Source organism: Cyrtonyx montezumae, unplaced genomic scaffold (assembly GCF_038088225.1).
Source record: "Cyrtonyx montezumae isolate F1298 unplaced genomic scaffold, pur_monq_1.0 scaffold_8, whole genome shotgun sequence".
NCBI classification, from domain to species: domain Eukaryota; kingdom Metazoa; phylum Chordata; class Aves; order Galliformes; family Odontophoridae; genus Cyrtonyx; species Cyrtonyx montezumae.
Window position 1 is genome coordinate 1,940,835 of NW_027072089.1, and position 23,212 is coordinate 1,964,046.

The 23,212-nt window shown below is 40.8% G+C and overlaps 1 protein-coding gene across 1 annotated transcript in view; it reads left to right on the forward strand.

Annotated features, from left to right (window-relative positions):
• Nucleotides 1-23,212, forward strand: part of TSNARE1 (t-SNARE domain containing 1) — a 484,781-nt gene that overhangs the window by 156,604 nt on the left and 304,965 nt on the right. The window contains exons 4-5 of the mRNA XM_065752794.1: nt 4,984-5,061; nt 12,586-12,655. Of these exons, the coding sequence (XP_065608866.1) occupies nt 4,984-5,061; nt 12,586-12,655 (148 nt within the window). The remainder of the gene's footprint in view (nt 1-4,983; nt 5,062-12,585; nt 12,656-23,212) is intronic.

A 23,212-nucleotide genomic window follows, 5' to 3' on the forward strand; every position in this document is an offset into this window, starting at 1 on the left:
GCAGAGCAGCAACTTGTAAGCCAGATGCAATGTAGTTTTATCAGATAGCAGTTCTCTGAGCATTGCATTTTTGAAGCGTGTTTGTGGAAATTCTGGGTAAAGGTTGCATCCACTTCCGAGTTTCTGTTGTGCTGTTTTGTGGTTTTTTTCCATTTAATTCACTTTTATTTGATGCTTAGAGGTGCTGTGTGTCTCTCTGTTTCATGTTTATTTATTGAGACTTCAAACTTTGAAAGGGGAGTTCATTTCAGAGTCCTCTTGCATTCTGCCAAAATAAATACCACCCTGATGAGACTTAAAAAGTTAAGGATGATACTCACACATTGTCCTGTCAGGGTTTGCCTCTTTTCTATTAGGGAAATGCAGTAAACTGGGAAAGATTGGAAGGGATGTTAAAGGTCATCCAGTTACAACAAAATGGAGGTGTGCATGGCACTAAAATGAGCACTGCTTTTGTATTTTGCAGCATTTAGGTTATTTTACTTTTGCTTTTAGGTGTGCTTGGCATTTTAAATGACAGCCCCACAGAGGTTTCTGCTAGTTGTTTTAAATGCTTCAGTGTGGAAATAAACTGAAGTCTGCAATCTGTATTATTTGAGGGGAGGAGTTAATATAGTACCGTGCCTTGCTGAGTTCTTGTAATTCAGGACTTGGAGGAGTTAGCAACCCTGACTTGATTGCATCACAGTTTGTCTGGGGCTTCCTCATTGTAGTTTCTTGTGTGCATATGGACACAGGATCCCTGGGTCAGGACAAAAACGTATCAGACTCAGGGCTTTTAGCACTGATGGATATTTAAGGAAAGAATGGAAATAAGCATGTAAATAATCCCTTGTCTCCTCCACAAAAGAAAACTGCTCATACAAAAATCCTCCATCACTGAACATCATTTCCCATGCAATTAGAAGTTTATAGCCAGACTGAAGCCGTGTCATGCCCACAATGTGAAATAGCCACTGATGGAGCCCATCCTGCCATATTACTAACCCAGACACTTGAGTTATGTCAAAAATACCAAGCAAAACTTCCCCAAAAGGGAAAAACTTCCAGGGTCAGCGCTGTCTATGAAGATCTAAAATCTTATTTGGTTCTGCTCTTTTCTCAGTGATTTAATGAAAGCTGGATCTTGTTACTAACAAGTGCAATTCCTAGGGGACAGTTAAGCCTAAGCTAATTTCTTGTTTTATATAGCCCCATATATAAAGTGTAGGAAAGTGGTGTCTGGGAAAGCTGATTTAAGAGGAACTGTGGAAAAAGAAGAGTGGGAAATTTTCTAGCAGTGAGACCCTGTGCGCTTTGATTAAACACCATTTAATGCTCTGGATTTGTGTCAACCTGGCAGACTAATCCAGGAATTTATTTATGTCTGGTTTGGGTCTGAATTGTCTCACACAAGTATTGCTGCATGTGAGATGGGTGACAGGCAATGGAAAACCCCCGGTTGCTCTCTTAGACTCTCACAGAATCGGAGAATTGTAGGGATTGGAAGGGACCTCTTGAGATCATCCAGTCCAACCCCTCTTCCAAAGCAGCTCCCTAGCCCAAGTTGCACAGGTAGGCTTCCATTCTTGAATGTCTCAAAAGAAAGAGACTCCACCATTTCTTTGTGCAACCCGTGCCAGTGCTCCATCACCCTCACTGTGAAGAAGTTCCCATGCGCATTTGTGCAGAACTTCCTATGCTTCAGTTTGTGGCCATTTCCCCTCATCCTATCACCACACACTGCTGAGAAGAATCCGGCCTTGTCCCTTTGCATCCCACTCCTTAGATATTTGTAGATGTGGATCAGATCTTCTGAGTCTTCTTTTCTCAAGTCTGAACAGACCTAGGTGTCTCAGCCTTTCCTCATAAGGGATGCCTTTTATCATCTTTGTGGCCCTCCTCTGAGCACTTTCAAGGAGATCCCGTTCTTTTTTGTATTGGGAAGCCCAGAACTGGACACAGTACTCCAGATGAGGCTTCACCAGGGCAGAGTAGAGGGGGAGAATCACCTCCCTCATCCTGCTGGCCACACTCTTAGTAATGCACCCCAGGATGCCATTGGCCTTCTTGGCCACAAGGGCACAGTGCTGGCTCATGGCCAGCCTGTCATCCACCAGGACACCCAGGTCCCTCTCCTCAGAGCTCTTCTCCAGCAGGTCATCCCCCAACCTGTACCATTGCGTGTGATTATTCCTCCCTAGGTGCAAGACTCTACACTTGCTCTTGTTAAATTTCATCTGGTTCCTTTCTTTAAATTTCATCTGGTTCCTTTCCTTTCATCTGGTTCTTTTCCCCTCATCAAGGTCACCGATGAAGATGTTGAACAGGACCAGACCAGACCTCTGAGGAGCACTGCTAAGTACAGGCTTAACAACTGGACTCTGCACTGCTAATCACAGCCTTCTGAGCTCTGCCAGTCAGCCAGTCCTCAACCCACCTCACCATCCACTCATCTATTCCACACCTTCTCAACTTTGTTATAAAGATGCTGTGGGGGAGTGTCAAATGCCATGTTGAGGTAGACTGCATCCAATCTACCCAGTAGGTAGACTCTATCCAATCCACCCCAATCTACCCAGCCAGTAATGACATCATAGAAGGCCTCTCTTCCCAGCAGAACTGCTCCAGACCTTGAAGCAGCATGTTGGGCTCTTTCAACATGTCTGTGTCTCACGTGCTACTTCATGGCCCAAAATACCAAAACATGGAAGCTTCTGAAAGCTCTTTTCTCGGCTGTTACCATTTCTGTGTTCTTTATGTCCAGAGAAGGGAAACGAAGGCGATGAGTGATTTGGAGCACGAGTCTTATGGGGAGTGACTGGGGGAACTGGGATTGATGGAGAGGAAAACGTTTAGGGGAGATCATATCACTCTACAGCTCCCTGAGAGAAGGTTGTAGCAGGTTGGAAGTTGTAGTGAACTGGTAGTTGGCCTCTTATTATGGGTAACTAGTGATAAAAGGATAGTAAATAATGGCCTCGAATGGTGCCTGGAAAGGTTTAGGTTGGATGTTGGGAAGAATTTATTTTCTTAAAGAGTGGTCAAGCATTGGAACAGGCTTCCCAGTGAAGTGGTGGAGTCACTATCCCTGGATGTTTTCAGGAACCGTGGAGTTGTGGCACTGAGGGACATGGTTTGTTGAACATGGCGAGGATGGAGTGACAGTTGAACTTAATGATCTTGGAGGTCTTTTCCAAGCTCAGTGATTCTGTGATTCTGAAAAAGCATTGGGGGATCTATACTAAGGGCCACTCTGAGAGATGCATCAGGAGGACTTTTCATTTTGTTCAAGATTCAGAGTTTTTTCTTGCCCCGTTGCAGATGTTCTGCTTTTTCAAATGCATGTTGGGACCATGGTATTTTTAACAGCACTGGAAAATCTGGTTAAGGAATGCAGACTGTGTTGCAGTCACAGTCTGCTGCCTGGAAATATGAATTAAAGCTCCAATCTGAGTATCTGTAATGCTTCAGCTCAGAGGTACAACATGCCAATAACAGCAGCTGTTTAAATGCACTGTAACATGTCAAGTGGACAAGGTCTATGGTGCTTTGAACTTGACCAACATTTGTGGTAGAGCAGTTTTCCATAAAACTGGAAATGCTGACCCAGGTGGGAGCCGAATGGGGTCTAAACCTTGGGAACATCTGCTGTAGAGCTTGATCCAAAGGCAGAAGTTTACAAAAGATTTTCTCTGGTGACTATTAGGCATCAAAAACTGAACCTTTTAAAAAGTTTATGTAAGTGAGGTATTCTTTCTCTGTAGTATAGCCCAGTCCAACCTCACACCCACTTTTCTCTGGCAGTGACGAAGCAGGAACTCAAGAAGTTTTATGGCGCTTTATGTTGGGAAGATATTGGTCTTTCTGAAGATAACAAAACAAAAAATAAACTTTCAAAACTAAACCAAGCATTCAAGCCTTCTGTCTCACTTCAGTGCTCTCCTTGTAGGAAGGTTTTGGGTACCTTGGCCAAAGTGGGATCTTGGGAAGTCATCTGGGCAGCACAAGTAGCAATTCTGGATAGTGTTTCCTTAACCTTGCTGTTGTGGTATCAGAAGGAAATAATAAGGAGTCTATCCCATGGATGCTGTTCAGGAAGATGAGTGAGCAGAGGACTCATCTGAGCTCCTATCCCCCACCTGCCCCCCAATTTTTTTCCTTCTCAGTGATTGCTCTCCTTTTTCTGAAGGCAAGACCTTTCTCTCCCTATCCATATTGTTGTGCTTTTAGTTTTTCATTCATTTTCAGTTCTGCTATGCCCACTTGATAAATGAACAGAAATATTTCTATTGCATTTGCTAATAATTCCTGCAGAGGCTGCCTTGATCCATATAACTCATATCTGATGCATCTGATCATTGCCTTTACTATCCTGATGATGCTGGCGAAGCCATCTACCTTTCCAATGCATGTTGTATAATGACACTGTGTAAAGCTACATCGGACCCCCTAATTGGACTATTTTTCCATTGAGGAGGAGCCCACATTGATGAATTCATGGCTGATAAGCGTATTTATTAAAGAGACCACAAAGGAGTTTTGATTCACTGTTTTATTACGTCATTCAACTGAGCAGCAGATGATCTGCACAGCCCACTGGGACAGAGTAGGGCTCTCCATCAGTCCTCTTCTTGTTGAAGTAATGCTATGAATTGTGATGAACAAGTATGATTTTTCCTGCAAGAATTTTGCTTTGAGGAGAAAATCTGTTCTCTTTGTATGATGCCCTAGCCCTGTGTTACTGGTGTTTCCCTGTGTGATCAGGTAGCATTTTGCAGGTGATATTATTGACAATTCCCTGCACTGAGTGTGACATTACATCATTCTTGCTGTATTTATATATACCTGTATGTATATAAAGCATAATATTTTGGTGACAGCTCAATCATAGATATTCTCTGCTGGTCATCCCATTTCAGAGACTGTGCAGGGAGGTGAGCGACCCTTTCAAAGTGATGGTGGTCTCCAGTATTGATAGATCTCCCTTTTCTGTCTTTGCAGCCACCCAGATTGATCCCAGCGAGCTACAGGAACTTTTTCAGGAGACTTCAGCCAACGTCTTCCGAATTAACTCCAGTGGTGCGTATAATGAAAGGTTTCCTGGTCGTTTGTGTGCTGTCCTGCTGATGAGTCCTGTGCGTGTACCCGGTGTGTGACAGCTCCTGCTGTCAGGGAGCAAATATTAATGCAGTTTTCTTGCTGCTGCATCTCATGAGCACCAGCACATGTCCAATACACAGTTCATTATAAGATGTAAAAATATTCCACCATATGTTGCATTAAACAGGCACAGATATATTCCAATTCTTACTGAGACCACATCCTTTTCTATTTTTAATCGTGTCATCTGTTACAATAGGGAGTTAAGATGCAGAAAGGTGGAACAAGCCAGACTTACTTCCTAATGTGTTGCAGCATTACTGTGTTCAGAACCTGTCCTACAAACCTCCAAAACATTTATCTCCTTTATAAAAACACCAACACCAAAGCTCTTCTATTATTCTTGCTCTGAAGACTGAGCAGTGATGCTATTCCTCCTCATATCTCCTGGCACAGTGGAGGTGCAGAGTTCTTCCCTCCTTTGGAGACATGCTCTGGCTCAGTGCCTCATTGGGAAAGAATGTAGAACTGCATTTTGCAGATAGATGAAAATTAACATTGTTGAATAGCAGTTGATGTTATAGTATCCTAGTTCTAAAGCACTACTGCTGGACAATTGTTTAAAATTGTTGTGTGCTGATGTTCTGAATCTCCAGACCATCTTTTCTCTCTGGTTTGATCTGTGTACAAGGGCATCAGGTGAGAAAGATGGCTGGATGGGATGCAAAGAAAGGATCTTAGTGCCTCACCAGTTGTTTTAATTGTCACCATGTGTCCTGGGGAAAGGTCCCAGTATTTATAGTAAGGAATCTTTGCTGGGAGGAAGATGGTAAACAAATCTTCTGAAATACAGGCATTATTTGTTTATAAGGATTTTTACATGCTACTGTACATTCATGCCTCCATCTGCCAAGCACGTTTGAGGACACGTTTTCCTACGACTTTAAGGGGTTGATAGATTTGAGTTTGCTTTTGACAGTCATCTTCATCTTGAGTCAGAGCTTCAGTATCTCCTGTAGCACAGAAATACTTCTCACCAGTCAGACTTCACTGCTCTCCCAGAAGGTAAAGTTGAAGGTGAAAGCATGGACTGGGTAGGCTCATTGAAGGTGTTTGGGTACCCACTTTGCTGTAAAATCAGAAGAAAAATAGTTCTTCACACTTTCTTTTGTGCCTTCAGGTGGAATAACCCCATGCAACAAGACAGGGTGGGTGTTAGCTTGCTTTAAAAGCAGTTTGAAGAGAAGGTCTGAGAATACTGGTGAATCAGAAGTTGAGCATGAATTCACAATGAATTCAACATGAATTCTCATCTCTACTCAATGAGAAACTAGAGAGAAACTGCACAAAAGGTGAAGCCAGATCTATCAAAAGCTCATGGTGGAAGGACCAGAGGCAGTGAGCATAGGTTGATACACGGAACTTCACAATGGAAAGATCAACATTTGGTTGATTAAACATGGCAGTGAAGGCTCAGAGAGGCTATGGGATCTCTGTCCTTGGAGATATTCAGAGCTGGAGTAGAATCTTGCTTTAAAATAATCCTTCTTGGAGCAAAAAGTTAGACTTGAGACCTCCAGAGATCCTTTACGTGAGTCTTGAGTAGTTCTGCTACACATGCAAGATGATTCTAAATGAATCAAAGGCAAAAATGGGGAAAGGACACTTCATGCTTGAGGTCTTTTTTGTTTTTTGGTTTTTTGGTGGTTGTTATTTTTAACAGGAGTAACTGATTGATACATTACTCAAACAGTCGTTTAAAGATCATGTTATGTGTAGCCTTCTGGAAAACTACTTGTATATTGCAAATTTGGCAGCCTTTTTGAATGAGCACAAGTTGAGAAATTCAGCCACTGGAAGTCACCTTTGTGTTGTTTTATATGTCCTGAGTGATGCTGGAGACAAGTGATGGGACGGATAGTACTTGGGATGAGGTAAAAACACATACTACAGAAGCTCAAGAAATTCATACGATCACAGAGTGGCTGTGATTGGAAGGGACCTCTGGAGGTCGTCTGTTCCAACCTCTCTTCATAGCAGAGGTGCTCTGGTTCCTTCATTGTCTCTGTGTCTCTTCATTAGACTCTCACCAGTATGCCCATGTGTCTCTTGTTTTGAGGAGTGCAGAACTGGATCCACTACACCAGGTGAAGCCTCATGAGGTCTGAGCAGAGAGAAAGTGTTACCTCTCTTGGCCCTCTAATGCAGATGGAGATACAGTTCCTTTCTTTGCTTGAAAAACACCGTACTTTAAGTTCTACTTGATGTCCACCAGAACTCCCAGGTGCTTTTACCTGATCTTTTCCTTGAGGAAACTTCAGTGCTTTGACCTGGGCTTGGGCTGCCATGGCAACTTGAACTTTCCAACTGTGGTCAGTGGTACTTGGCTTACAGATGTGGCTATGGCTTTGTTATACAGAAAAACCTGAATTAACACGAGTCTTTTTCCAGCACTAATGGTGTTACTTTAACAGTGATGATTTAGTAGTACACTGGCTGTTGATGATGAAGGATTCGTTGTGAACTCTGTGTGCTGTCAGTACCCAAGCTAGCCAGGTTAGGGCTGACATAGTATATGTGTGCTATACTCCCAATTCCTGTGCTTCTAGTAGAGTTTACTCTGAGAAATCCTTAAGATGAGTGCAGTGTCTTTGTTGAAAGGCTACAATCCAATTTCTACTTTTGTTCTTTGCTGTAATTGCATTTATCCCTTCAATTAGCTTTTGACTAATATCTGGTGGTCTTTATTTCTTCTCTTAAGACAGTAAGAATGCGTGAAGATGTGCTTTCAGTTAGAGCTGTCTGTACTGAGTGCTCTCTGAAGCAGGTATTGATGGTGCTTACACTCAAAACTATTTTGTAAAATTGTAGAGGGTACAGAGAAAAGCTAAGGCAATTGTTTGAAGCCTGCAAATCGGACTTTAAAATGCATGCCATCCAAATTTCTGTTTGAGACATCTGAGAGGACTTGATCGTGGTGTGTAAGTACCTCTCTGGGAAGAAAGACATCAAATAGAGCTTATTAATCTAACATTCTCACGCATAATGAGATCAGGAGATAGGAGTCAAAGCTAGACAAATTCAATCTTTCTGAATGCGGGTTACTAGCCATTAGAACTGCTTATCGGAGAGATGTGATGGATGCGGTGTGGCTTCAAACTTTTAAATCAAGATTCAAATGTCTTTTTATAAGAGATATTTTAGTCCAGCTGCAGTCTACGGTCTCAACATAGGAGTGATGGGATGAAATCTTAACGGGAGGAAATCAGACAGGATAATCAAAATAGCTCTCTCTGGCCTTTAAAATCTATGAATCCATGAATTTATAATGCTTTTTAAAGTGCTTTTATGTGAATAAATGTCCATAAGATACTATACTCTTCCCCACCTGTTTTATTTTTGTCTGCTAAAGGAAGTTTGATTCAATTTGTGTCTTTGTCACAAGCCCTTCCCCAACAGTGGGTTCACCTTTGCAGGAGAGGAGATGCTGAGTGTACTGCTATAATATCACAATGCTAATCCAGTGTAGATAAAGGAACTTTGTGGAGTTGTAAAATGGGAAAGGATGCCCAGGATCCCTTCTGCCTGGCACAGCTGCACCATATGGGCTCTTCAGTAAACCCAGCAAGCTGTGTCTCAGAGCACATAGAAGAAGTCCGTGCTGCTTTTGTGTTTCAGCACACAACCAGCTGAGCAAGAAGTGAGTGGCTGCATTGCAGATGCTCTCCAGATGTTGCCCTGTGCTCCTGCTGCCTCAGGTGTAGTGTGCTGAACGTCCTTCAGGGTTGCATAAATCCAGGCACAGTTTCCCTTTTCCTGCCTTACCCCAACCTCTTTTGGGACTTCAAGGTTCTCCTTTGTGCTTGGAGACTAAACCAGGTGTCTGAAATGCTATTCTCTGCTTTGATAGGCTAAAGCTGTCATGAGCTCTCTATGCTATGCTTCTGTTGTTCAAGTTCTCTTTGCTGTCCTTAGTATTTTTTCAGAAATCTCAGCCTTTGAGGTGATTTAAATTCTTCTTGTCCATTTGAGGCCTTGGCTTGTGACCAAGGAGAATCTTTCCAGTTCCGAGCTGATCTTGGCAGAACTTACATAGAAATGCCTCCTGCTCCCCTTTTGTGCTATGAAAATGGAAATCTTTCTTGTGTGTTGAATAAAAACCTTAGCCAAGATCATTGCTTCTGTTTATGTGCTACTGGATCATTCTACTGCCAGTTCATGAATGCAAGGGCTTTTTACCTTTTTTTTAAGCCATATCTTACAGAATTTTCAAGGGTTAGTGGGAACTTCTACCTATTCTTTGCATCTGTTTTCTCTTTGTCTAGTTCTGCGGGGACTTTCCCTGTTGATCACAGGGAAGTTTGTCTGATAAGGCTTTGGCTTCTGGGAGTCGAATGTTTTCTTATTTAGTTGATTAGGAAAAAGCAGCACAAATAGAAGATCAAGTACTAGCTGAGTGTGTCTGATTGATGGCATTTCTTTTCTGCTTTTTTAATGAAATTTTTGCAGCTGCCTCTCACTAATGCCTTGTGAATAGAATCATAGAAGATTGGAAAAGACAACTAAGAACATTTAGTCCAACCATCAGTCCATCCTCACCCTGCCCTCTAAACCATGTCCCTCAGTGCTTGCATCTCCACATCTTTTGAAAATCTCCAGGGGACAGTTACTCCACCACTTCCCTGGGTAGCCAGTTCCAATAAATAAATAAATTCTTTTAAAAGGATCTGGCTTGATGCCTCATGGCTAAAGGGCTGATCACTGGAAGGTATATTGCAGGAATCAGAGATGTTCTGCCCGGATGGAGAATATGAGTCCTCTAATGGGTCTCTTCCCTCTCTAATTCCTGTTTCTTGCTCATTAATGACTCCCCATGACAGATTGGTGCCACATGCAATCCCATTACCTTGATCTGAGAGGCTGAGCAAAGGATTTTTCAACATCCCACAGGTGTCATAAAGTCTCCATTTCCATCTCGGGGTAGTTTCTCATCCCCCATTGATTTTAGAGATTTTGATGATGTATGCAACTGGTGCCAAACTCTCAGTTTATGTAAATCAATGCAAGCCCAACAACAGTGACCTCTGTGGAACATGCCTCATCTTGGAAGATTAATATATGCCTTTTAAATATTAAATATGCAAGGCTTGTGAAGTGTGAAGTCTGTTCTGCCGTGGGCTTCATGGCATTGCCCCACTGTATCCTGACGTGTTGCTTCTTAAGTGGTTTGAGTGTTCAGAACTGGTAAATTCCAAGTGATTTTCCATATCCAGCACAAGAACCATGCAGATTTCAAGATAGCTAATCTTAAGCAAAGCAAGGTAGTTTTGTCCCAGAATATGAAAGAGCTCAGTTACGCTAAGATCCAGGAGGCTTGAGTTTGCATTTCAGTTATGCTATTTCCCAGGTAAGAGCCGTACTAAATGCCAACATTTTGTTTGCTCTAGAGCTTGTCCTTTTGAGATTACTGATCTTTACATATATAGAATTGTGGAATCATAGAATCATTAAGGTTGGAAAAGACCACTAAGATTATCTAGTCCAACCATCAACCCAAAATTACCATGCCCACTAAACAGTGTCCCTTAGTGTCACATCTACTCTTTTCTTCAACTAAAACTTCCAGGCTTATTTCAGATTTTAAGATGGAGTCTTAGGAGTCATTTTCTCACCTGAATAAGAAGTGCTTTTCTCCTCTCTTTCATTCTTGTCTCAGATAACTTTTGTATGTATGTGATTTTTCCAAAACTTCTAAAAAATGCAGAAGATTTTGGATTTGTCCCACTGTGAAATGTTGTGTGTAAGGACAGTTTAGTGCAGAAGGAAAACTGTTTTCTCCTTCTTTCTTCTCCAAAGCAAACAGAAGCAAAGATCCGCACTGCTTTTGTAAAGAGGCTCCTGTATATCAAGTCTGTCTTCTCTCAAGCTCTTGTTCTTGTCTAGGATGATGCTGGCAGGGTAGCCTTCACTTCGAGTGTCATTGGTTTTGCAGCTTGGTTTAGAAAGGTGCTTGGATGCTCTGGCTGCTCTTCTCCCTCCTTGAGCTGCAAACATGACATTAACACCTTCTTAGAAAGTCAGTGTACGCACAAATGCTTTTGCTTCCTTAACTCACTCTCCATTCTCCAATAATATGAGAATAAGCACCATGCTCTGAAGTAGGCAGGATGCATGGGAGACTGAGTTAGGATTACAGAAGATAAAGAGGAAATGATATCTGTGAGATCTTTGCAGGATCAGTGCTTTCATCCTAGAGAAGCAAATGATAGTTAAGACTGTCCATTTATTCTTTAAAACCTTGTATGTCCTGCAAAGTATAATAATTATTAGCTCAACTGTTGACAGTTACTTAAAGCTTTGTCACAGTAAATTACCAAACTCTGTACTGAAATCCATTTTTCAGATCAAGCAGTGTAGTAAGCAAGGTGAAAATATATGTTAGTGTTCAAATTGTTCGGATACTCATGTTGTCCAAGGACATTAATTAGTTGATTAGGTATCTGTCTATCTATCTAGTCTGTCTGTCTGTCTATCTATCTATCTATCTATTGTGGCTTTTGGTGTCAACTCACAGAAGCCCCCCCAAAAAGAGGGAATTTGGATTTTCCTGTCAGTGGAAAAGTAGTTAAGTGACTCATTCAGAACTACAGACCAAGACCAAGTCTGCAGTCATTAAAATAATGAATGTCTTAAGTTTCTGCTGGAATAACTGACCCCTGTTACTTATATGTTCTTTTTGTTCTGTAAGTATTGAAGTGTAACTGATAAGAGGTCGTAAGTTCTTACAGCTGGAAGCATCCCAAGACTATCCCACATGTAAAGAGAAAGAATGCCATTCATTTTGCATCTTTCATTGTGGAATGTCTTAAAGTAATTTACGTACTTGATATACTAAGTTCAAAAGAAACGATCTTCTGTTTATCTGAAATGAAGATGTGACAGTGAACACACACACAAATATTTACGCATTTCTTTTCTTAAATGTGAAGTTCTTGTGTACTGCAATATGAACCATCTTTCCAGCTTCTGGCTCTAATTAGAATCACTGAGACTAGAGAATTCTTCTCTTTTTATAGAAAAAAAACAAAACAATGAGCTCTAGCTAACCAGCAAAAAAACACAGTAAAACACATTTTCTCTGAGCTAAAAGACAGAAGAGTGACTGTAGAAGTTTGAAGAATGAGTTAAAAGATATTGGAATGAATGAAAGAACTCAACTACTTGAAGGCTATTTGGAGTAGTTAATAGTTATTAATTAGTTAATTAACTCTAATTAGTTAATTAATTCTATCCTGACATAACACCCGTGGAATAACCATCTCCTGGGGACTCACCTTTATCCATTCTGGGTTAACTGGCATTGCTTTATATTGTCACAAGGTACTTGTTCAAAAACTAATTCATTGTGTGGTTTTGAAAGGAAGTACATTAGAAGATGAATGAATGAAATTTCAGTATGTTTTTCTCTGAGAATACTCCTTTTCTTTCTTCTGCTGCTGACAGTAACCTCTCTGGAAAGAAGTCTTCGATCTCTGGGGACCTCCAATGATACTCAAGAGCTGCAGGATGGACTGTGAGTCTGTTTTGAATTGCTACACATCTCTCTTTGTCCCAGCCTTTTCATTTTTTTCCCCTTATCTATCTTCTCTCTTTCTTCCATCCTTTTTTTCATAGCGGGACACTTTTTTTGTCAGGCTTACTTAATTTTGTTCCTTTCTGTTGGTGATTAATGATGGTAGAACATGTATTGATTGTATAACGCTTTGCTTGTGCTGGTTTCGAGTGGCAGAGAATGGTAGGTAGATAACAGGAAATGATGGCCTGCAGTGAAAGCCGTGTTTTTGTGGTTGAATGTGAGTTGTTTGTTTTGTTGCTTTTTAATGTGAAGCTAGGCTTGTGTACTTGTATAGCTTTTTCCTTTCTTTTTTTTTCTTTCCTTTTTTTTTTTCTCTTTGCCAAAGTCAGTGAATCGCAGAGGAAAAAAAAGAAAAGGAGCAAGAAAGATATTTTATATGTGGAATTGTGTGTTGTGGCATTGAAACTTGCATCACAGGGTACAGCACAGAGAAAACGAAACTTCAATTTTGCTTGCAATAGATACAGTTCATTAAACTCTCTTCTGGATACGTGTATACACAAACATGCACAGTTAGTTTTCATTGTATGCATGCTAATTAGAGAATTAAAATGGCTTTTCCAAATGTAGCACAATTTATTAAAGCTGCTTCCCTTCATGCAGCCTGCATACAAAAATCAAGTACTTAGGACATGGTTCTGATTTTGTATATATAACTGCATTTCCTAATGAGGTCCAGCTGTGATTTTGATTTCTATTTCTTTATCATAGCATTGTAGTCTGAAGAAAGTGCCTGATGGTCTCCACTCACCTTTTTGATGCTGTATAATCTCTCAGATAGGTTTGCAGTCTCTCTCCTTCTCTCTCCAATTCACTGCTATCATCTGTGCATCAGATCTGCTCTAATTCGCATCAACACTGTTTTGCAAACTGGAAGAATAAAAATAGTAACAGTAATAATCGTTGGAAGATTTGGAACTAAATTTAGGGAACAGGATGTGAGAGTAGAGAGTCAGCCTGTATAGATCAATGTAATCATGAAAGATGTTTACATGTACAAAATTATTTGTAGCATAAACCACCCCAGTAACTGCTGAAGATCCTTTACCCAGGAAGGCTTTCAATCACCCAGAACATCTCTTGTGCTCTTGCTCCTGAACTACTCCTTTCTTTATTTAAGAATCAATTCCTTGCCTCTTCAAAGTGCTTCAGCAGTGTGGTTAGATCACTTTCTTCTTTCTTGAGCAGCTACATAAATAAATCCATAATGCACTAATTGCAATAATTATTTTTGATTTTTTTGGTCTCAGAATTATCATTAATTGTCCAGATAGCTAAATGTAGCATCTTCTCATTTTAACCGTGTTTCCCTGCCCCTGTTGTCAGCCTCAGAACTCCTCCCATTCTCTCCTTCCACCCTAATGGTCTATCCCCTCTTCCCAGGCTCTGACAAAATGTCTCCCTTGATTTCTCCTGTTTTGCTGAGTTCCTCTCCAGACAGAGCAGTTGCAAAGTTCCCAGCAGAGGAAGACCAGCAATTGCCTTCCCCTCAGTGTCCCATTTTTTTTTAGTCTTTCTCCTAACACTGATGTGTCCTTCACATTGACCCCATTTCATCACCAGATGTATGCATGCAAGTAGCCTGTATGCTCTATGTGCATCTCTGCCTTTCTCTCGTGAGAGCTGCACCAGCAAAAAGCAGCACACCATGAATCATGAGAGCCACAAGGGCTGCATATATCTCTATGATAAGGAGCAAGCAGAGGGTCAGCTCTTCAGGTGAGACCTCTGGAGTAGCATTTTCTGCTTCCCCAGCTGCAAATCATGGCTTAAACTTTTGTTCCTTTGCCACTTGACCCCTTTCCTTCCGAGGTTGATGCATGTTTCTCCTTGAATATCCTCTAATGTGGAAGATGGGTAGGGAGCAATGAGTGAACATTTGAAAGGTTTATAGCCTTGGCTATTAGAAAAATGGTAGTTTTCATGGATATCTGAATGTCTGGATATCTTACCTAACTGGGATTGTTTGGTATGGAGAATAGGAGGCACAGGGGATGCTTTACAACTACCTCCAAAGGAGGTTATAGCAAGGTGGGGATAGCACTCTTGCCAAAAAATAGCAACATGATGAGAGGTAATGGCCTAAAGTTGCTCCAGGGGAGCTTCAGGTTGGATATTATGAAAGATTTCTTCTCATTAGAGGTACCGAGGTATTGGAACAAGCTGCCCAGGGAGGTGGTGGAGTCACCATCCCTGCAGGTTTTCTGGATAAAATTGGGTAGATGACACTGAGGGGCATAGAAGGGGTGGGTTGATGATTGTACATGATATTCTAGAGGTCTTTTCCAGCCTTCATGTTTCTCTTTCATGCTAATTGTTGAATATCACTCTGCTAAAGTGTTAGGTAGGCGAGAGGAGTGAGGGTATTTGAGAATAGGGGAATCATGGTGAAATAGGACATTAGGTCTGTACCATGGTTTGTACAGTGCAAAAACATTTGTTTACCTAGCTGCAGAGTCTTGCTAATAAGTAAATAAAGAAAGCAAAGTTGCATGACTATTTAAAATTCATGTACTTTCCACCTCTCATGCACAGAGCTTACAAGGGCATCCACGGGGATGCTGATTCAGATGAGGGCAGACTTCTCACTGTCACGTTGGGCTCTTCCCATTTGTGAAATGGTTTCTCTGCCTTTGATAGCTGAGTCATTCAGGATAAGGACTTCATCTGTGGCAAGTGAATTTGGGACGAGTTCATCCCAACTGGAGTGCCATCTCTAGTCAGTGAGACAGAGCTGGCTGCTGAAGTGTGAGAAGGGTATGTATGACACTCAGCAGTGAGCTCTTCCCAGAGCCAGCTCAAAGACTTGTGTGCTTGGATCTGGAAGTGCTGGAAAGTGAAATATAAATGCCCGTAAGAAGCTTTAGGTGGAGTCGGCTGAATGCAGCTGACCTTGGATTAATTGGGAATGAAGCAGAAGTAAGAGGAAGAACTCTGAATGGAGCTGGGATTAGGAGCTAGGATCATTAGGCGATGCTGAGGCATGTTATATATCTACACTCATCCCGAGTACTTAAACAATGCAAGAAAAATATATTGATATTTTTTCTTTCCCTAACTTTTAGTTTAATAATCCAGGCTTCCAAGCAATAAATTTCCTTTGTTAGTCCCATGATGTGGGATTCAGGGAGTTCCCTGATGTAAAATAAAATAAATCATTGATTGTCTCCAGGAGAGTGAGAACCAGACCTGGTCTTGTTGTGACTTGGAGGTTGTTCAGTTGCAAATATATTTTGATTGCTATCTCAAAACAGTGAGAATGGGCTGTTAGTAGCAGGAGGGGTTAGTGATTTCCTTTCTTTTGAGGCTTGTTGACCATAACAGTGTTCTATGCTTTCCAAACCAGACTTCCTGTATTGCTTAGGCTCAAGTATATCTTTGCTTTGGACGTTTAGCACTGGCTCAACTTACTGCAGATGTAAAGTTAATGTAGTACTATATTGAGTTACAGTCACACAATCCTTTTTTGATGTGTCTGGGGTATAGCCATAACCTTTCATGCTGCAGCATTTTTGGATTCTGTACCAGTCACCAACAGAATAATTTGCTTGTTTAAGGAAGGGCTGTGAGAAGGACATTTTAGGGACTTTTGGCACTGTTGGAATTTTTGAGTATGTCCATTCTGCAATATGTGTTGATTTCTCCAGATTTGAAGGGAAAAAAAACACCAACAAAAAACAAAAAAACAAAATTTGGCTTCCACATCTTTCCTCTGATTGATTTGTTGTTGTTGTTGTTTTTAATTTGTAGATTATAGAAATATGTAGATACATTTTTCTGCAGCTGACAGGGGACTCAAATCTACGTCTGTACAGCGCATGGAAATAGGCCTCCTATTCTTGTAGAAATGATATGGCAGTATTCAGTGCTCTCTATTATAAATCCTTCCCATTTCTCTGGAAAAATCAGACATCCTGACATCACAAGATCCCTATCAGAGAACCCACAAGGACATAGATCTTCCTGTATTTGAATCCTCTTTAAACAGAAAAATCCTACGTCCACAGACTGAATGTCACATCTAAGCAGTATTAGTGAATATATACCCATGAAGCAATCACTGTCTGCAGAACACTGATGAAGTGCTTGCTTTTTGATGTATAATACTTTAATGATTTTATTAGAGCTTTGCAGCAGAACTGATTACGGTGCAGTACTGCGAAAGAGTTTCAAATTATTTTTGGAGTGGGAAGCTCAGTTTGAGGTCTGAACTTCTCAGAGGTGAGACAAAGGCAATGATGCTGAAAGGGGCAAAAAGTCCAGCTTTTGGATGTTGGCTTTTGGTCAAACAATAACCTCAAGAGGTATCTGTTTTTTTTTTTTTCTGGGGAATGCAAATTATTCCCCGATTCATGTATGGTTTGCTTGTTCTTTGCTGGGATTAGAAGGAACTCTTGGTTCCACAGTAAATTTCCACTTCCCTGGGTTAATTTCTAGGGATGACTTCATCTTGCCATCATGCATTTATTAAATCAAGTGATGCCTGTCGTGTGCAACCTCGTCTAGGGAGCCTGCTTTGGCAGGGGAGTAAGACTTGATGATCTCTAGAGTTCCCTTCCAACCCCTACAATTCTGTGATTCTGTCGTGTAACAGTGCCCATGTGACATCCATGTGACTTCCCACTTAGGATGTTTTCATGGAGAGAAATAGCTCTGTGTAAACCCGATGTCTGTGTGCACTTTCAGAATTTAAATTAAAGAATGGCAGTGAGTTGTTCAGTCCACGTGGACACATTGGTTGTTCTGTTGGTTTTGTACAAGTGCTTTGAAACACTCTTGTTCAGGACGTGGTTCTCATTCTGCAGTGCATTGGACTCAATCATGGCTGTAGCTTCATGTGACACCTTCATGTCAGAACTAGGTCATTTCTAAGGTCTCTTCCAGCCCAAGTCATTCTATGATACCATTACTCTGTATAAGTCATCTACAGGTAGATGTCTATGTGGCTTTGGTCAATGGCATCTGTCAAGCTTTAAATCATCCCAATAAAGCAGATTATTCTTGAAGCCTACTGAATGCACCAAGGTGTCTGAGGCACACAGGTGGGTTTGGCAGCTTTGGTGTGGGATTTGCTGTTCATTCACTTCTGAAATAACAGCTGTCCTGGTTAAATCTGAGGGCATCTCAAGTGTGACTGGTTGTTCCTCTGAATCAAGTTGAAGAATCACCACTTGTAGTTGACCTTCTGGGGGCTTGGTGGTCCTTAAGGGTCCCTTCCAACTCGGGATATTCTATGATTCTATAATTAAGAAAACTCAGATCCATCCCACCTAACTGATAAGACAGTAAGATTTGTAGTAACCCAGGGTTTTCTAGGGAGTTGGGAGGTCATTTATACCGTATCTGGGTGGAAATACCCTTTGGACACGTCCATCTTACTCTGTATATGCTGAAGTGAGGCTGAATGGCTTTCTGCATGGGTAAGAGCATGACTGACCTGCTGGAGAGGCAGATAAATCTACACCCAAGGCTTTTTTGGAATTGTCTTAAAACAATAAGGGTTTGTTTCTGAGTTTGTTTTATCATTTAGGCTTATTGTTTCTTTTTTCTTTTCCCATCTTACCATTTTGTTTGATGAGTTGGAAGTATAGCTTAAAAAAAATTAAGGATTAAAAAAAAAAAAAAGAAAAGCTTCTGTTAAGAAGGTTTTAATTCCTGTGGAATGCAGATTCAGTTAGAGCAGAAAGATATCTTAAAGTCGTAATTTACCGAAAGAAGATTTTATTTAAGTAAATCAGACAGAAGCTTTTAAGTGTCAGCATGTTTAATTAAGGGTAGGATTTAATAATATTTCATATGGTTTTGTTATTCTGCTTGTATAAGCTTAAAAAAAAAAAGATTTCCATAAATATTTTGAAATGTCGTTTTGATTCTGTTAATATGTTAAACCCTTCAAAGTATTACCTTCCCTGTTCAACTCAAAGCAGTCGGATTAACTTTATCTATCCTCCATTTATCACTGTTGGCATCAATTTCTGACATGAAAAACCTTCTAGGTTTGGCAGTAAAAATGGATTGCCAGATTGCAACATTTGCATTTAACTGTATAATGCACTTGCTTTATTAATAATTGTATTTATGTGACAGATCTCACCCTTAAGAATCCCAGAGCTCCATAAACATGACATCTCTGTAATAAACTGCAAAAGCTGGTGATGAACAGCAGAATTCTCTGATGATGATAAATTCATTGACTTTTGACCACCTTCTATGCTTAGAGAGGCCCTTGGAGTATCCCTTCACATGCCTGAACAGTTTCTAATAGTCACTACAAATCAATCTGTCAGAGAAAAGTTTTCCTTTTCAGTGTTTCGCTCTCAGATTGCCCTTGCCAGAGGTCTGAGATGGCCAGAAATCCTGGCCAAAGCACTATCTTCCCACGTCAAGATATCAACCTTTGGAAATAGGCTGTGAATTTTAAGCCATGAAGTGATGGAGCAGTGATTAGTTATTTGTGGCAAGTAGTGAATGCTCCAGGAGGTAGAAGCATGGGAACAAGAAGGGATGAGTGGGAGATAATCAAAGCTTGCCTATTGACAAGCTGCCACTTGTCATGTTGTTTTTTTTTGTGTTGTCTCATGGCTTGGCTCTCAGTTTGCGATCACACCTTGGTGCCATGGTTGAAGAAGTGCTTGGGCACTGCTGGTACCTCTGCAGATGAAAATTGGGTGGTTCAGGAGCCCCCGTGTGTGATTTTTCTTGCCTTTAGTTTACAGAATTTCCCTTCAGGTCTATGTCCAGTTGGTTGAAGACCAAGGATGTAGGGTTTTCTGGGAGCTGATGAATAGGAGAAGTTTGGTTGCCATGGCGTGAACACACTCACTCCAAGGAAATAGGAATTCTAATAATGTCCCAGGACCTTCATGCTGTTTGGAGCATAGATCTTGGTAAACAGCAAAATAAGAAATATTGTATCTGTCCAGAGACTCGCTAATATAAAAATCATCCATCTCCTGACCTCAAACACCCCTTCTGGTTTGGTGCCTAAGGAAAAAGATGCACGCTTCCAATTTGGAAGCCAAGTGCATCCTAAAGCAACTTCTGAATTTGCAGCAAGAAAATCTGACACTAGCAGAAGTGTAGCTGGATATTGCTGTGTGTAAAAATGCTTGGTCTTTTTATAAATTTATTCTAAGATGCTTATCTGGAAAGTGCTGAATTCACACTGATATTTTTTGTGTTTGTGGGTGACAACAGAAGGAATAAATAAATGGAATAAAACTGTCCCTCTTTTTTTCAGCACATGGACCACCGTGATAATAGCAATATTTTTGCTAATTTTGATGAAGCCTTTCTGAGCTAAGTCAGTGAAAAATATTCAGGTCTCCCTTCCTATTGTCAGTCAAAATATTTACTTTAAATTTTGGGCGTACTTTTGTTTTCTCATATTTTGAAAGGAAATGTGGCATTTGAGTAGATTAAATATTGACATTTCAAGTCAGCAGTGAGAAATTGGTCCTTCTTCCCCCCAATAAAGAAAATAACAACAATCCAACTCAAAATATTTTGCCTCTTTCTTCCCTCAGAGTTAGAGGTAGTGAAAGACAAGCTTTCCTTCTACACATCCTGCATAGGGCTAATAAATTTCCATTTGGGTCGGAATATCCACAGGCAGGAATTTTATCTTATGACATGAGATACTGGTTGGAGCAACTTGCCTCTGGATTTGTCAGCGTAAGTTCTGTAAACTTTCAGAGACCAAAATAACAATCCTGCCAGAGAGAGGGGGATCGCTCCGTGTTTACGGTATTTTTTTATGCCTACAGTTACACATATAGCAGTGCAGCTCATATTGATTGACTGGAGGGACCTGTGGGATGAAGTTTGTTTAATAATTCATGTATGCAGGCACTGAGTGCGTGGTTGTTAGGGCTGAGCATCCGTTCTGGCACAGAGTCCTTCAGGGGTCTGGCATACTAATCCAAACATGCTAATGTTTCTTGAAATACTTCTGTTGGCTTTGTGTAAGGTCTCATTTATTCCTCGAGTCTTACTCTAGCCCTAAAGCCAGGAGTGGTGGTCATGTCAATGACAACGATGTTTATTGTGATCCGTGGCTTCTGCTGATCTTTCAGTCACACTTCTGGGGGCAATCTGTTGAAAGAATTAATGCCCTCAGGAAGGTTTGCTGAATTTGAGGAAAAAATTAAAGAATAGAGCCCGATCTTAGAGAAAACTAAGAGGGCCTTTGCTTCTTGGAGGAGTATCTGTGGCTTGCTAAATATGGCTGCATTTTTTCATGGCAGTGCTCAAGTGGATGAGGCCTTCAGCGCTGTGCTCAGTCTGGGCCATCATAAACCTGTGCAGAGATGTCTGAATTTCCACTGCAGGAGGCACCAACAGGAGTTAATCAGATCTTTGGGCAATCTGTATGGGCAAGAGAGTTTTTAACCAAGTAAGATGGTTTTCATCAAGTAACACTTCTGCAGAGCAGTAATGTGACATCAGGAGAAATTCCCTTTAAATTCTTGGGTTTAATCCCCATTCCCCAACTTGTTTGAGTTAGAACTGGATAAGCTAGGTGAGAATGCTTTTTGGAAAAATGTTTTGGAGGGAGAAAAGTGAGTGATGCCAGATTAATACTACAAAGACAAGAACAGAAAAGCTAAGGCTGCCTTAAAGAAATGATAATTTTAGCATAATGTTACCTGGCAGTTGATAATGCAGCATAGCAAATTTATTCCAGAGAACTCTTGTGATCAGCTGTAGGTCCACACCCTCATCTTGACTAACCATGCTGAAGATCGAGTGCTTGACAAACATGAGGTTTATATTGAAGAAAGTCAAACCTTGGAGGATTTATATGTGTTTACCAGAACATTTTATAACACTGTCTCCATATATTCACTCTCCCAGTGTTCACAAAACGCGGATGCAATTTGTGCATGACGAGCTTGCCTCTTCATGTCCTGTGATCTTGATGCATTCAGTCTTGCAGAATAATGAATAAGCAACATCATGCCTCTTTCCTAGATTGCAGTGTCACACAACAGGAATCTTCCTTATGGATTTACGACAGTGAAGGAAAAAAAAAGGGTCTTAGTTCCCCTGTACACATTCTTAGTGGTTAAGTTATCTGTGGAGGATTTTCCATCCTCCTTTAAGAGTTATTTTCTTAATAGCAATGCAGTAAATAAGACCAGAAGGTTAAAACTGTACACGTGACCCCTTCACTGTGCAACCAGTAAACAGCTCAATAAAGTTTCTGTGTTCAGGTACTGGGAGTGCTGTGCACTTGGTCCCATGGCAACAACCACCTTAGGAAATGTGCAGAAAAAGCGAGAAAACACGTTAAAGCATTGAAAAGGTAGAGCACTTGGTAAGGCTTTTGTTTTAGCTTTGTCTTTTTTTCTTAAGCTGCAAGAAATGTTAACCCTGTGTGCCACTGTCTGGTCTAGCACCGTTTAAAATTGTGTTAAAAATGATAATGTCACTACACATCGTGCTGCAGGATTGGGAGAGATAAGATGTAGTATCTTGCTGAGGTGAGCCATTATGAGTTGAAGGAAATGACAACAGTGTGGACTCAGCTGAACCAGGAGAACTTGGGGCTGTATGGCACAGAGCAGTGCTCACATGGGTTGTGCAATGTTAAAGCTGTTATTTGTAGGTGAAGTCCCAGGAACTGAAAGAGGCTCATGGGATCAGTACTTTGAGGCCTTCTTGCTTGTGTACAGCATTGCAGAGGGTTTTTCTTTTTTCATTTATTTTTTTTTCCCTGTGAAGCTCTAAATGCTGTTGTTCCTATTAAATGTAATTACCCAGTAACAAAGGGTGATGCCTGACATTGTTGTCGTGGCTTTATGGTACTGCATGTGACTGCAGTTATGTTATATAATATGGCAAGGGTAGAAGGAAAACCAGTTCAGATGGTTAAACTGGTGATGACGGATTGTTTCTGTATGTGGACCATTTAACCATCTGAGCTAGCAGATTGCAAATGAGATTAAATATGGATTAGTATTAGCTGCTGAAACGTTTGAGAAGGTGGGTAAAACAGCTGAGTTATTTGCCAAAAAGCAGGTTACAGCAGCAAGTTGACAGGAGCTTTAGATTACAGTGTTGATAAAGCCCTTCAGCCCTTCCTGCTTGATTCACAACTGCAGTAGAGGAAAAATCCAGCTATGTCACATTGTCTGAGGAACATAAATGAGAGAAAGTAAGATTATTGAATTGCTGAGCATGGCAAATTCCCCCAAGCCCTGCAGAATAATGTATTTTAGCCATGCTTTACAGTTTATAAAGGTCAGTTTGCACTTCAATTACAAATCTAGGTTTAGAGCTTTTAAAGGACACTGAGAAAAAAAAAATCTTTTGTGATTACCTCTCAGAATGCTGATAATATTTCAGAATCATTTGTAAAAAGATTTCACAGTACTATAGCAACAGGCATTTTAAAAGCCTCACTTGAAACGCTGAAAATCTAGGTCCTAGTTTTATTTCTCCACTTTACAGATGGACAAAATAAGCCCTGTGAATTCTTAAGGCTTTGCA